We start from the raw sequence: 16,174 nt of genomic DNA, 5'->3' as shown, positions 1-16,174 counted from the left end.
AAATTATTTTTTAAACCTTCTATGACTGATGTAGTCTTCAAGCATTGGGAAGGATTGGGTATTGCATGTTTCCGGGATCTGTTTGTGGGAGGAAGTCTTCCCTCGTTTGAACAATTGTCAACTAAATATAGTTTACCAAAAACCCTTTTTTTCCAGTACTTACAAACTAGAGATTTTCTGCGACCTCAATTATACATATTTCCTAATAGACCTGATAAGAACATAGTAGATGAAATTCTTAATATGAAACCATTCTATAATAGTTCAATATCCAATATTTATGATATGTTGTTGGGAATGAGAAATGATTTTTTAGACAAGATTAAAAATCTTTGGGAACAAGATTTACAGACCTCAATTTCTGAAGAAACTTGGAATGAGATTTTTAAATTGGTTGATACTTCATCGCTATGTGCTTGTCATTCCCTCCTACAATTTAAAGTGGTTCATATGGCTTATATGACCAAGGATAAATTATCTCGTTTTCATAGAGATATATCTCCCTATTGTGATAGGTGTAACAATGGAGAAGCTTCACTTATTCATATGTTTTGGACTTGCCCAAGTCTTGGAAAATATTGGAAGGAAATATTTCAAACTTTTTCTGTACCCTTTAAAGTAAATTTTAAGCCTAATCCTTTGACTGCCCTATTTGGTATTGTTGGAAGGAAAGATATCATTTTGAAGACATCTGATCTGCTCATTCTGGCTTTTATCTCTCTTATGGCTAGAAGGGTACTTTTGTTTAAATGGAAGGATGCTGTACTGCCTAATCTTGCTCAGTGGTTACGGGATGTTATGGCATGCCTAAATTTAGAAAAGATTCACTGTTCAATTTCTGAATCCAACCAAGATTTTCAAAATTTGTGGGGCCATTTTAAAATTATTTTCATAATCTTTGACTTCTTGTTAAAGTACAGAAGTTGGTTAGTAGTATATTTTACTATCTGATAAGTTTCTTTCTTTTTTTTCCCAAACAGTTTCGGCTTTGGTAGTGGGTGTAGATCTTCTTTTTCCTTAATAAAATTGTTTATATTCTAATATACGAATTAATCTAATCCATATGAAAATAGAGTAAGAAGTTCAATAATGTGATACGATATACTGTATCTGGTATTATTATATTTTGTCTTTTGTTTTATAATATGTATTCTCTTGAACTCTGTATTCTTCTATATACAGAAATCAAAATCAATAAAAATATTGAAAAAGAATATAAGTAGTTGTTTGGTAGTTGGTGCAGAACCTGGGGGTCTGGGAACATTTTTCTGTGCTATGGATCTTTATTACAATGTGAACAATTTGAATTCTGACACAAATTTCAGCCAAAAAACCTCTATGCTTCCCACCATGCACCTGAGAGAGCTCAATTTGGTAGGACGGTTAAGAAAACAAAAGGTGCTTGTTTTGTTTGAAAGGGCATTCTTTTTGATTAGGTTCACAACAACTTATTTTGGCTCAGCTGCTTAACTCCAGAAGGGAAATGCAAGTAAACAAGGCTGAGGCATACTCTCACTTGTTATGAAGGCACATCTCCTGTGCTAGTGCAAGGAATTGTTCTGTCCTTCATTAGCCAGGCAAAGTTTCACACTGAGCTTTAATATCCTGTTGCATTTCCTTTTTGAGGGTTTCCTTAAAATTAATTAATTAATTTACTTACTTAGAGATAGAGCACAGAGTTAGGCCTTTCTGCCCTTTGAGCTGCAACACCCAGCAAACCCTGATTTAACTCAAACCTAATCACAGGACAATTTATAATGACCAATTAACCTACCCGCTATATCTTTGTACTGTGGGAGGAAATGGGTGGACCTGGAGAAAACCCCACGCATTCCACAGGGAGGATGTACAGAATCTCTTTCCAAATGACATCGGGGTTAAATTCCAAACACAGATGCCCCGAGTCCTAATACCATCACCCTGATGTTGGACTGAAGTCTTTGCCACTTAATTTGTGGCCACATAATAGCTGTGAAGGGCCATGTTTGTTTGATATCAATCTGTTTGCTGAAGTTTTCTTCTTCTGTGCTTGTGGTCATTAATACATAATCTTGCTAAGGTGAGCAATTGTCTCCTCTTTGCAATATCCTATGACCCATAAAATCTCAGGAAGCGCTCGACTCCTTAGGTTAATCTTGTGTAAGAGATATGCACTTCATGTGTGTTGATGATCACATAGTGCTGACTACTGTTGTTAACGTTCAGTTCTGCATAGGGATGGAAGTCTAACTTAATCAAGATCTTTGATACTGCTAACTCCATTTGCACAATTTGCAAAATGATCTGTTCATTGTCTGTTCCTGGTTTGCTTGTCTTTGCTATCTTCTCACAACTACATTGTTTCTCCACTTTAGTCATAATCACCATTAGCTTGGCCTCCAATCTGTTCAGTTTTACAAGCATGCTGCACTATTCCAGCCTGTCCAGTTCCATCTCATGTGGCCCTGGTCTGAGGTTGCAGTAGACAGGCTTTAAAAATGAGTCTCTGGGTTGTATATGGTGACATATATGTACTTTGGTAATCAATTTACTTTGAACTTTGGTTAATGGTTGTGTTGTGATGGCTTTTTCTGTATTTCATGGCTCTCTGGAGAAGATGAATCTCAGAGTTGTATTCCGCGTACATACTTTGATAATAAAATGAACCTTTTGAACCTTTGAAAGTGCGCATTGTTATTCAGGCGGAGCTGCCTTTCAATGTGTAGAAATGACGCTCCTTCAGAAGCTTCCAAACTGGATGCATCACAGGTTGGTATCGCAGCAGCTCTGCGTGTGATTGCAAGAAACTGCAGAGAGATGCAGGCACAGCTCAGCACCTCACAGAAGCTAGCCTGCCCTCTAAGGATTCTGTCTATACTTCTTCCTTTCTCAGTGAAGCAGCCATTGTACTCAACCCTACCACCCCGACCCCCCCCCAACTCCAGACACTCTCTCGTTACCTCGCTGTCATTGGGCAGGAGATACAAATGCCTGAAAGCACGTGCCATCAGGATCAAGGACAGCTTCTCTCCTACCGTTACCAGATACCTGAGTTGGACCTCTTGTATGATGTGAAGGACATTTGACCTCACAATCTACCTTGTAATGATCCTGAACTTTGTAGCTTACCTGCACTTCACTTTTATGCTAGCTTTTACACTTTAAACTGCATTGTAATTGCTTCACCCTATTCTAACTCAATGCACTGTGTAATGATTTGATCTGTGTGAAGAATATGCCAGACAAGCTTTCACTCACTGTATCTTTGGTACCCGTGACAACAATGAGCTAATACCAATAGTAGCACCTATCTAACAGTGTGTCATATTATGCCCTTGGATTATCATCGCTAAAAATCTTGCAATGTAGCTCAAGCTGTTCCTTTCCCATTAACAGTGCCTGTCGTCAGAGTTTGCTACTCTGATGGGAGCTGCATTCACTGTGCATTCTGTTGCAGTGTGAGCACCATTTGCCCTGATAGCAGTACAACTTCACCAAAGTAGATCTTCAGTGCAACACTGCTCCCTATCAACACCATCTGGCTGAAGGAAGATGCCTTCGTTCTTGTCAAGCAATTTGTAGCCGTAGCTGTACATGTGTCAATGTGTGGTTGTTAATCAACACCTTTACTCAAAAGTCTGTCTGTTTACTGCCGCTTGTGGCATAGATCTCTACAATGCCAGTTCTTCTTTGTCTAAATGCGCTGCATTTATGAGGGCATAGCTTGTTGGTGACGAGGGTTGTCACTTAAAATGCTTTTGTTGTGAGCTGTCAAAAAGTGACCTTTCTATTGCTGACTGAAGCACTCGAACCATCACCTTAGCACTCTGACAGTAGACTGCAACTCGACCTGTTTCTTGTGGCGAACAAAATGCTCCAGCAAATGGCACTGCAATTTTAAATGCAAATTTCAATTTCAGCCTCTCTGCATTCAGTGACTTTGATGGTATTTATTAGTCAACACACAAACCTAATGTCAGAACAGGATCTAAAGAGCAGCCAAAATTGCAATTTATTTTAATGAAACAATGTCATCACCACTTGTCTCACTTTTTTTTTTCTCTAGAAGCTTGGATTTTATTTAAATGGAACAATTGAAAGTACATATTTCACATAACCGCCATATACTGTACTGTGGACTGCAGGTGTTGGCTTGTCAAAACTGCTTGTCATTTTCTCACCGATTTCCAATCTACTTTTGCCTTCATTTCTATCTTTTTCGTTGTTTTCTTCTTGACAAACCATAGGTTCCTTGTGAACTTGGGATACTTGTCCCAACGAACTGATTTCAGCTATTCCTAGCCATGAGTTTAAGTAATCTTCCAGTTTCTTATTTACTAATGGAAAGACTGTGCTAAATCGGCCCCACAGGTCCCTCGAACCACTCCGCTGAGCAATCCCCTGCTTAATCCCAGCCTAATCATGGTACAATTCACAAAGATCAATTACTCTACCAACCGGTAGGTCTTTGGACTGTGGGAGGAAACCAGAGCACCTGGAAGAAACCCACATGGCCATGGGCAGAACAGACAGTGACAGGAATTGAACCCGGGTCGCCTGTGCTGTAAAGCATTGTGCTAATCACTACTCTACCGTGCCGCCCTTCTTTAAGTGTCTTCTAGAAGATTTTTCAGAGTGCTCTGTTTCTGACAGTCTCGATCAGGTTTACTGCTCCTTTGGCTTCATCAACTATTACATTATTTTTCAACCACCAAGATATTGTTCATTTTAATGAGTATGTCTATTCATTCATTATCCCGAGTGTTCGCTGAGTCCCATGTCATGGATGGCGAAGATCTCAATGCAGCTTCCTGGAGTCTCTCTGTCCTTCCACTCCTATTCACTAGTGAGATGGCTAAGCTTCTAAGTGGGGAGTGAATTCAGAAATCAGAGTTGCAAAGGGACTTGGAAGTCCTAGTGCAGGGCTGCCTAAAGGTTAACTTGCAGATTGAGTTGAAATTAAGAAAGGCAAATGCAATGTTTACATTCTTTTCAAGAGGATGAAAATATAAAAGCAAGGATGTAATGTTGAGGTTTTATAAGACATTGTTCAGACCACACTTGGAGAACTGTGAGCCCCATATTCAGAAAGGATGTGCAGGCATAGAATCAGAATCAGACTCATTGGCACATCATGAAATTTGTTAACTTAGCAGCAGCAGAACAATGCAAGGCATGATAACATAGAAAAAAAATATATATGTATATTAAATAGTTAAATTCAAATAAGTGCAAAACCAGAAATAATTAAAAATAATTTTAAAAAGTGAGGCAGTGTTCATGGGTTTAATGTCCATTTAGAAATTGGATGGCAGAGGGGAAGAAGCTGTTACTGAATCATCGAGTGTGTGCCTTCAACTTTTGTACCTCCTTCTTGATGGTAACAATGAGAAGAGGGCATGTCCTGGGTGATGGGGTCCTTAATAATGGATGCCGCCTTCTAGAGGCATCGCTTCTTGAAGATGAATTGGTTACTACGGAGGCTGGTACCCATGATGGAGCTGACGGATTTTACAACTTTCTGTAGCTTCTTTCTTTCAATCCCGTGCAGTAGCTCTCCCCCCCCACCATACTAGACAGTGATGCAGACTGTCTGAATGCTCTCCATGGTACATCTGTAGAAGTTTTTGAGTGTTTTCAGTGACAAAATCATATCCTCAATCTCCTAATGAAATATAGCTGCTGTCTTGCCTTCCTTATAGCTTATAGCATCGAAATGTTAGAGCCACTTTAGATCCTCCGAGATCGTGACACCCAGGAACTTGAAACTGCTCGCTCTTTCCACTTCTGATCCATCTATGCGGATTGGCTTGTATCCCCACATCTTACCCTTTTTGAAGTCCACAATCAGCCCTTTGGTTAAGTCCAAGGTTTCAAGGTTGACAGCATAGGAGAGAGTCCAGGGGAGGTTCACGAGAATGATCCCAGGAATGAAAGGGTTAACATATGATGAGTGTTTGATGGCTGTGGGTCTATTCTCACTGGAGTTTAGGAAAATGAGGGGGATCTCACTGAAACCTATTGAATATTCAAAGGCCTCGACAGAGTGGTTGTGGAGAGGGTGTTTCCAATAGAGCGTGACTCCAGGACCAGAGGGCACAGCCTCAGAATAACAGGATGTCCCTTTAGAACAGAGATGAGGAGGAAGCTATTTAGCCAGTGGGGGGTGAATCTGTGGAATTTGTTGCCACTGATGCTTGTGGTGTTCAAGTCACTGAGTATATTTAAAGTGGAGGTTGATAAGTTCTTGATTAGTAACGGTGTCAAAGGAAGGAGAATGGAGTTGAGGGGGAAAATAAATCTGCCAAGATGGAATGATGGAGCAGACTTGATGGGCTGAATGGCCTAATTCTGCTCCCATGTCTTATGGTCTTATGATCAGTCTGTGCTACTGTGTTACAAACTATTGATGGACAAACAAGATTCTATGCCAGTGGTTTCATGAAAACATTAAAGAATATCAGTTTTGGTGTTGTATTCTCATCTAAGCCTTGACAAGGGAGAATCTTCAATGTTTTTCAACAAAATCAAGGAGGAACTATCGTCAGCTTTGCCAATCCTTAACATTATGACATGGCATTAAGGGAAAATTGTTTTTTCTAAGCTTGGCTGATTAATTCTGTAATTTTGCTGGTTTCCAGAAATCATTTTGACTAACATATAATATAAGTATCCAAATGTCACTGAGAGTTAGCCGTAAATTTTACAGTAAGTTCTCTAATTTCAATAGCGAATGCTCGGATAAAAGTGTGCTGTTGTAAACAGTCATCCTACCTATGAATCAGGAGGTTTCAGACCAAATGGTAAAATTTGGTATTAAATGCGATGTCCTGTTATTAAATGGGTTAAAGTTGATTAAATCAGCTATGGAATTGGTGGAAGATTATGACGCATCACACGGCAGTGAAGACGGAGGAAGGCTGCAGTAGTGAAGGATCCCCAGTTGTCTTGCATTCCATGGCATTGGACTCTGACCCTGATCTGTCAAGGACCATGTGGTGGTTGCCCATCATCGGCCTCCCCATGTTAAAGAAAGTCACGCACAGAAGTTCTTCTTTAAGGGAATTCACCATAATGTCCTGGGAATAAGTCCAGCAGGTGGCGAAGGGGCTGGGATTGTGAGGTTTAGAAGCCCCTCAGAATATGTGGATCCTGGATTAGCCTCTAGCCACCGGAAGACCTACCAAGAGACAACCCCTGAGGAGAACGTCACCCTCGACTTATGTGTGGAGTTCAGGGATAAAGTGTATGATTTCTATTTTGCATTGCTTTCTGCAGTGGGGACATTCTGAGGGTTACTCTTGTGGAGATGTGGAAGAGAAAGTGCTTGCATGTAGATGCTGATTCCAAGATTCACCTCCTCATCGCCCTGCAAGCTTTGGTAGCACATAATTTCTTTTGCGCATGTTACATGATAGATCAGAAGGTACTGTCCTGAAAAGTACAAGAAGTATTTAATGCATAAACGATTAGTCCAGCCAAGTGTGTCTGGTTCTTGTATATGTCAAGTTGTTCACAGCTAGCCTCACATCTGTCAAATTTTACAAAAGGCACAAATATGAACAGCTGCTGACTCCAGATATGCACGATATATTACAAATATCTGAAAACCTCGATGGGGAGGAGTGGGGGTCATAGCCCAACGTTCCTGAGCTTGTGATATTTCAGCAGGCCTATATTTACCATATTCAGGATATTTTAGGCAGAACAGAGCAAATCTGTTGGAAATATGGACATTAAATATTAAGGGTAATTTTCTCTTATTCTGCAAATACATAGTTCAAGCGCTCTCTTTCGTTCTATCCCTTTATTGACAAGACTTTTTAACCTGGATATTGGATTGCACCATATCTCTCCTTTAGCTGCTGTGACGCAATTTCTGCTTGATCCACAGTAGACTATGCTGGAGATCATCTCTGAGTGAAGAGATGCCAAACAGAAAGTTGGATTGACTATGAAGTGAGGCAAAGCTTTCTGGGAATGAATTGGAAGGTCAAAGGGACAGAGGGACTTCGGAATACAGGTCTAATCTTCCTTGAAGGTGGCAGAGGAGGTAGATAACATAGATAAGGAAGCATATGGAATACTGTTCTTCATTGGTTGGTTTTTGAATACAAGAGCAGGGAGATTATGATCCTCTGTTATAAAACATAGGTCAGACTAGCATTTCTGGTTGTCACACACTATAGGGAGGATGTGATAGCTCTAGAAGATGCAGAAAAGGCTCACCACAATGTTGCCTGGCATGCATCATTTCAGTTATCAGGAGACACTGGGTAGGGTAGTCCTGTTTTCCCTGGAGGGGAAGAGGTTATGAGCAGGTATGATTGAAATATATAGAAGTTTGAGTAGATAAGACAGACTGTAGGAAACTTTTCCTCAAAGATAGAGAACATAGATTTAGGGTAAAAGGTCAAGAGATATAGAGGGGGTCGGAGTTGAACCTGTTTCACCCAGAGAGCAGTGAGTACCTGGAATACACTGCCAGAGAGTGCAGTGGAGCAAACTCACTGACAACACTTAAGAAATTTTGCGACAAGCACGTGAACCATTTAGGTGTGGAAGGCTGACAATCATACGCTGAAAGATGGAGCTAATACAGCTGCGTGCCCATTGGTCAGCATGAACTTGATGGGCCAATTGGCCTGTTTCTAACTCTGCATAGCAGAATGTGGCCACTTGTATTCAATTGGATCTGCTCCCACTGGCAATTGTGCAGGTCACGTTCTAACCTTTGTTTTGCAGTGTAAACCACTGTATCTGGATTTTACTAAATTTTGCAATTTCCTGTTGCAAGGAACCCATTGACCATTAATGCTAAATGCAGACCTCATTAACATACCAAAAATAGGTGCGATCCCACTTCAGGACAATTATATCCCTTGGCAACACACACACACACAAAGTGCTGGAGGAACACAGCATCTATGGAATTGAATAAACAGTCAACATTTCGGGTCGAGGTCCTTCTTCAGGACTGAACTGGAAGGGGGAATATGCCAGAATAAAAAGGTGGGGGAAGGGAAAGGAGGCTAGCCGGAAGGTGATTGGTGAAGCCAAGTGGGTGGGAAAGGTCAAGGGTTGGAAAGAAAGGAATCTGATAGGAGAGGAGAGTGGACCACAGGAGAAAGGGAAAGAGGAGGGGACCCAGGGGAAAGTGATAGGCAGATGAGAAGGGGCAAAAGGCCAGAGTGGGAGATAGAAGAAGAAGGGAAGAGGAGGGAATTTTTTTTTACCAGAAGGAGAAATTGATATTTGTGCCATCAGGTTGGAGACTACTCAGAAGGAATATAAGGTGTTGCTCCTCTATGCTGATGCTGGCCACATCTTGGCACAGGAGGAAGCCATGGACTGACATGTTGGAATGGGAATGGGAATTGGAATTAAAATGTTTGGCCACCATTTATTTCTTTAAGATCATTGGTCACCCTCCTCCCATCACCACTCTCAAGTATAATGATCAGGTTTTCAAAATCCAGGTTGGGAATGCAATGATTCCTGTTTTTTTCACCAGCATATCTTGAATTTACCTTATTTTTATATGACATAAATGGAGTTCCTCTGTAGCTCATATGGTCTGGTTCATAGAGGGATCCTGTTCCTCCACTGATGGTCTCCGTAACCTGTTCCCCTCACTCCCTCCCCCACCTCCCAGATTCCGTGACTCAGTTGCACAGCGTGGGCTATTTGCAGCAGTCACTTAAGCTTGCTAAGCTGCATTTTCTTGGTGTGTGGGAGGAAACCAGACCATGCAGGTGAAACAAGCACATGGAAATCCTGGAAACAGCTCCGGAGATCGGGATTGAACCAGGTCATCGGAGCTGTGAGTCAGCAGCTCCACCAGCTACCGTGTTGGTTTGTTTGGTTGTGTTCTGTGTTTACAAGCCTTGGTCATCTAATCTGGAAAGAAATGTAAATAATGGAGCAAGCACAGTGGTGGTAAAATGGATGCAGTGATTTCTACATGCTTTGCCGAGTGCAGTAGAAGTGACATAAGGACTTCTATGCTCTGCGGGACAAAGCAGTCCACTTGATGGGCAGACACCTATCTCCTCTACGCTCAATTTTGTCCTCCACGACTGACACACTGTGGCTGCCTGCTCATAAACAAAAGAGAGTCTGCAGATGCTGGAAATATAAAGCAACACACTCAAATTGCTGGAGGAACTCAGCAGGTCAGAGACCATCTATGGAGAAAAATAAACAGTCGATATTTCAGGTCAAGACCCTTCATCAGGACTGGAAAAGAACAGGAAGAAGCCAGAACAAGAAGCTGGGGGGGAGAGAAAAGATTGCAAATTGGCCAATGATGATAGTTGATACCAGGTGAGGCAAAAGGTCAGTGGGTGGGGGAGGTGAGTTGAGAAGCTGGGAGGGGATATATGGAAGAGTTAAAGGGGCTGAAGAAGAAGAATCTGATAGGAGAGGATAGTGGACCATGGGAGGAAGGGAAAGAGGAGAGGTACCAGAGAAAGGTGATGGACAGGTGAGCAGAAGAGAAGGGCTGAGAAGGGAACCAGAATGTCAAATGGAAAAAGAGAGAAGGGGGAGGGGATGGAATTACCAGATGTTAGAAAAAAAGTTGAAAATCGAGGTTGCATTGTGTTCTATTGTCAATACTTCTCCAAAACTTCACTGACAATCATCACTATGTGTCGTGTCGTATGGTGTGGGTGATCATGGACTTGACCATGTCTGTTCTTGGAAATTTTTTATACAGAAGAGGTTTGCCATTGCCTTCTTCTGCACAGAGTCTTTACAAGATGGTGACCCCAGCCATTATCAAAACTCTTCAGAGATTGTCTCCCTGGCGTCAGTGGTTGCATAACTTATATGCACCAGTTGCTCGTACAACCATCCACCATCTTTTCCCATGGCTTCATGTGACCCAGATTGGTGGTGGGGGTGCTAAGCAGGTGCTACACCTTGCCCAAGGGTGACCCGCAGCTAGCAGAGGGAAGGAGTGCCTTACGCCGCCTTTGGCAGAGACGTATCTCCACCCCACCACTGACAGTACTTCCTGAAATTATAGCCTGTATCATCCAGAACGACATAGACAGCGGGGTGACAGGATTGCTAATGCTTTCTACAGGCACGTAGTACCATTCCTACAACTAACAAATATCTTTGGTGCCTCCAAGAAGTTATCATTTCTCATACATAGTCCCAGACAATCAGTACTTTTAGTCAGAGACACAGAAGACGGCAGATGCTGAAATCTGTTGGATGAACTCAGAGGGCCAGACAGCATCTATGGAGGGGAATGGACAGTGATAACTTAGGTTAAGACCATTCTTCAGGACTATTATCAATCTTCTTGTCTCCAGGGGAAATAGCGCTGAGCCTGGATGCACTTTTACCTGATTCAATGTATGTATATCTTTAACAGGTGACCATGTGAACAATTGTAAACTAAATGAAGAACTTTAAATAATTCCAGTTACTTATACTATTCGGATTAAAGCATTGTAATGCATTGTTTTTGCACACACAACATGCTGGGGGAGCTCAGCCAGTCAGGCAGGGTCCATGGAGAGGAATAGTCTCAGATAGATACGTTGACTCTTTGTTCTTCTCCACGGATGCTGCCTGGCCTGCTGAGTTCCTCCAGCATTTTGTGTTTGTTCCTCTGGATTTCCAGCATCTGCAGAATCTCTTCTGTTCTTGTTGTTTTTGTACAGGTACATCATCATTATAAAAATGGACTTTGTGTTACCTCTGCCCAATTGGCCCTAAATCTCTAACTGAGGACACAAGGGCTGCTCATTCAGGTTAACCTGACGAATGTAGACTGGAATTAATGGTATCTTTTGCTCAGCGTAGTTCTTATTTAGGCTATGCAATATATCAAACTTATTAAAGTTCAAAGTTCAAAATGAATTTATTATCAAGGTACATATATGTCACTATACACAACCCTGAGATTAATTTTCTTATGAACATACTCAATAAATTAAAGTACCATAACAGAATCAATGAGAGACCACACCCAACAGAGCAGACAAACAACCAATGTGCGTACGACAACAACAAACTGCAAATTCATAAGAGAAAAATACAGTAAATAAATAAGCAATAAATATCAAGGACATGTAATGAAGAGTCTTTGAAAGTGAGTCCATAGGTTGTGGGAACAGTTCAATGATAGGGCAAGTGAAGTTGAATGAAGTTATTCCAACTGGTTCAAGAACCTGATGGTTGAGGAGTAATAACTGAACCTCGTCATGAGAGTCCTCAGACTCCTGTATCACCTTATTCTTGATGGATTCTCAATTATGCATCAATTATGCTACAGGAATTGCAAGACATTTGACTGCAAGACCCTACAAAGCATTGCGAGGACTGCTGAAAAAATAATCGGGTCTTTCTTCCAACCATCTGAGATATTGATCAGGAGCACTATGTACTCAGGAGGCTAAGCATTGTCAATAATTCCTCTTAACCGTCCAACAATCTCTTTGACCCTTTACCAGCAGGCAGGAGGTAACGTAGCATTATGACAAGGACTGTTCGGATGGGAAACAGCTTCTTCCCCCAGGCTGTGAGTCTGTTGAACTCCCTGCCACCACCTCATCACATAGGAAGCACTATTAGCGTATATTGTTTACTTTCTGACTTGTGTTGTAAATGTACCTTATTATTTGTTAATTTGTTTGTGGTAATACTACTGTATATGTTGTGTGTGAGTTATAGGTATTGCGTTGTGCACCTTGGTGTGGAGGAATGTTGTTTCATTTAGCGGTATACATGTAGACATTTTGAATGACAGTAAACTTGAACTTGAGAACCTGAACTATGATATAATGCAGAATGTGCTTACTGACTGCTATACATACTGCCAAGCCTGAGCATACAGATTTTGAAATAAATTCTTAATTTAATCTTTTTCTTTTACTAGATCTTGGATGGCCTGTACCTGGGGAATATTAGAGGTAAGTGTGGTTTTTGATGGTTAAACATAAAGTTCTATATTCAAAATCACTGTGGTTGAACATGCTATGACTGCTTTCCCTTTTCCATCTTTAACTCTAATTTAGATTAGATTATGAGAACACTCAGTCCTCTTTTATTGTCATTTAGAAATGCATACATGCATTAAGAACTGATACAATCTTCCTCCGGAATGATATCACAGAAAACAGGTCAAACCAAAGACTAACACTAACAGAACCACATGATTATAACATATAGTTACAGCAGTGCAAAACAATACCATAATTTGAGGAAGAACAAACCATGGGCAGGGTAAATAAAGTCTCAAAGTTCCTGAGTTGATCGACTCCCGAGTCCCCGATAGCAGGTGGCAAAAGGGAGAAACTCCCTGCCATAAACCACCAGGCACCGTCAACTTGCTGATACCTTGGAAGCAGCTGACCACAGCTGACACTGAGTCCGTCCATCCGAAAACTTCGCGCCTCCAACCAGCCCTTCCGATACAGCCTCCTGAGTGCCATCCTCTGCCAAGCACCTTCGACCTCGCCCCGGCCGCTGAAACACACAAAGCCAAGGATTCGGGGCCTTCTGCTCAGGAGATTCCGGTTACCACACAGTAGCAGCGGCAGCGAAATGGGCATTTCAGAAGTTTTCCAGATGTTCCTCCGTACTCTCACGTCTGTCTCCATCAAATTAGAATTGTGCATGGTCCCCTACTGGACAGATTACGGATATCATTCACTGGAGAGTCGCGCCGCCATCTTCTCCTCCTGTAGGTAATAATCTACCAACCCTTATGTCTAGGAAACTGGAATACCCAGAGGAAACCCAGGTGGTCACAGAGAGAACATACAAACTCCTTACAGGCAGTGGTGGGAATTGAATCTGGTTCACAGGTGCTGTAATAGTGTTATACTAACCGCTATGCTACTGTGTTGCCCTCTAATCTACACAGGTTCTCTTCCTACTCTCGCATTATTACCTTTGCTAAGGCCTAAAGATCTCTCCTGGGCTCCTTCCAATTCATCCATGTGCTGTTCCTTGTTAGCAGAATATGAGTACACTGTATCCATTTAAACTTGCAGCACCACCTCATTTTTCCACCTCTCTTTAATTATACCACTGTCTCTGGGTTGTTGGACTTTTTATCTGATATTCAGTGCTGGATGCAAACGTATCTAGCTTATCGGATTACTTGTCTGCTTCTAGGTAGTTGGACCGCTTGTCTGATACCCAGTACTGGATGAAAAGGAATATCTGAATTAACATCAAGAAAGTAATCTTCATCTTCATTCCCAGACCCTGATTCCCTTCCCTATCCACTGACTCTATCTCCCTGGCAACAATCTGAAAGTGACCCTCAGGCAGACATGTTGGGGATGTTAGCACTAGTATAGTTAGTGCTTCTGGCTAGGGAACAATGTTTGAGTGAATTTATTAACAATTGTAAGCTAGAAAAGCTGCTGTATGATTACCACTATAGTCACTGGAGCTGTCAAAATGACTCAAAGAGGAACACACAAGCTTATGGGATTCACAAAAACAGGAAAAGTTCAAGAGCAAAAAAATTTGAGGATACAGGACAAGAGGAATATTTAATAGTCGAGTCATTGCAACTTAAAGCTTTCTTCCTGCACAGATGGTGGAAACAGACCCAATAATAGGAATTAGAAGGGGACAGAATTTACAGGGCTATTGGGCACAAGCGGGGATGGGACCATTTGGACAGGTCTTTTAAAGAGCTTACAGAGGCTGAATAGCTCCATTGTAGTTTGAGAATATGCGCAGTAGAACAGTGGGGGACAGAATAAACATTGATAACCTCTGCCCTTGCTAGAACAGTTTGGCTGATGGAACAGCCTCCCACAACTAGAAAGGCTGGCTCTGTTATAGGAGTCAAACTGGATACACTGGAGACTGTGGTAGAACAAAGGACCCTGGCAATTCTGGCCAATGTTTCTCACCCTCTGCATGTCACCTTGGTTGAACAGAAGAGCACTTTTAGCAATAGACTAAGACAAGTGTGCTTCTCCAGAGAGCGCTATATGAGGTCATTCTTACCCTTGGCTCTATTAAGCTCTATATCGAGTAAACCTATAGCCAGGGACCTCCTCCTGTTAGACTGTTTAAAGTAACTTATTTTATATTCTTTCTTACTTCTTTTCTAATATCTATATATCTGTGCACTTGTAATGCTACTGTAACATTGTAATTTGCTTTGGGATCAATAAAGTATCTAACTATCTATCTATCTACTCCATGGCTGTTAATATGGTGGGACCTCAAATTAAGGTTTACCAAATCGTTAACTTACCTCCTTGTTTTAAATGTTACTTAAACATCTGGTTTCAACAAACACATTAACACCTCTCAGATTTCATGATAATCTGTCAATACTAATTACACTCAGTGGCCAGTTTATTAGGTACACCTGTACACCAGCTCTTTAATACAAATATCTGATCAGCCAAACATGTAGCAGCCAATCCATAAAAGCATGCACACATGGTCAAGGGGTTCAGTTGTTCTGACCAACCATCAAAATGGAGAAGAAATGTGATCTAAGTGACCTTGGCTGTGGAATGAGTGTGGTACTAGATGGGGTGGTTTGAGTATCTCAGAAACTGCTGATTTCCTGGGATTTTCCTGTATGACAGTTTCTAGAGTTTGTTGCAGAAAAAAATAAAACATCTAATGAGTGCCAGTTCTCTGGATGAAAATGTCTTGTTAATGAGAGAAGTCCCAGGAGAATGGGCAGACTAATTCAAGCTGACAGGAAGGCGACAGTCAGGCAAGTAACCACACGTTACAACAGTGACGTGCAGAAGGGTGTCTCTGAATGCACAATATATCGAACTTTGAAGTGGATAGGCTAAGGCAGCAGAAGACTGCACTGGGTTCCACTCTTGTACCTAATAATGTGGCCACTGAGTGTATTTCCCCTGTCCCTGAAAGTGCTGCACTGAGGAAAAAATCTCAGTGTATACACAGTGGCAGAAGCCATTTCCTTGACTATATTTCACTGCTTGAAAATTTGCCATGTACATCATAAGGTTTTCAATATTTCCTGTGTGTATTTTTAGTGTTATTGTGTAACTGTCAGGATTAAATGACAGGATGTTAATCAGTGCTCAGACTTTAACAATACTTGACTTTCCCTTTGCTGCCCCACTCTAATTCATGCAAAGCAACAGCAGAGGGCCATTTAGTCTTTGTGCATGTTTCATCATTCAGATGGATTATGGCTAAGTTGTACCTTGAC

General features: G+C 41.5%; 1 protein-coding gene across 1 annotated transcript in view; it reads left to right on the top strand.

Annotated features, from left to right (window-relative positions):
* Window positions 1-16,174, top strand: part of dusp22a (dual specificity phosphatase 22a) — a 201,623-nt gene that overhangs the window by 43,800 nt on the left and 141,649 nt on the right. Inside the window, exon 3 of the mRNA XM_072279193.1 lies at window positions 12,878-12,911. Within this exon, the coding sequence (XP_072135294.1) occupies window positions 12,878-12,911 (34 nt within the window). The remainder of the gene's footprint in view (window positions 1-12,877; window positions 12,912-16,174) is intronic.

This window comes from Mobula birostris, chromosome 15 (assembly GCF_030028105.1).
Source record: "Mobula birostris isolate sMobBir1 chromosome 15, sMobBir1.hap1, whole genome shotgun sequence".
In the NCBI taxonomy this organism is placed as follows: domain Eukaryota; kingdom Metazoa; phylum Chordata; class Chondrichthyes; order Myliobatiformes; family Myliobatidae; genus Mobula; species Mobula birostris.
This window is presented reverse-complemented; position numbering and strand designations above follow the sequence as displayed.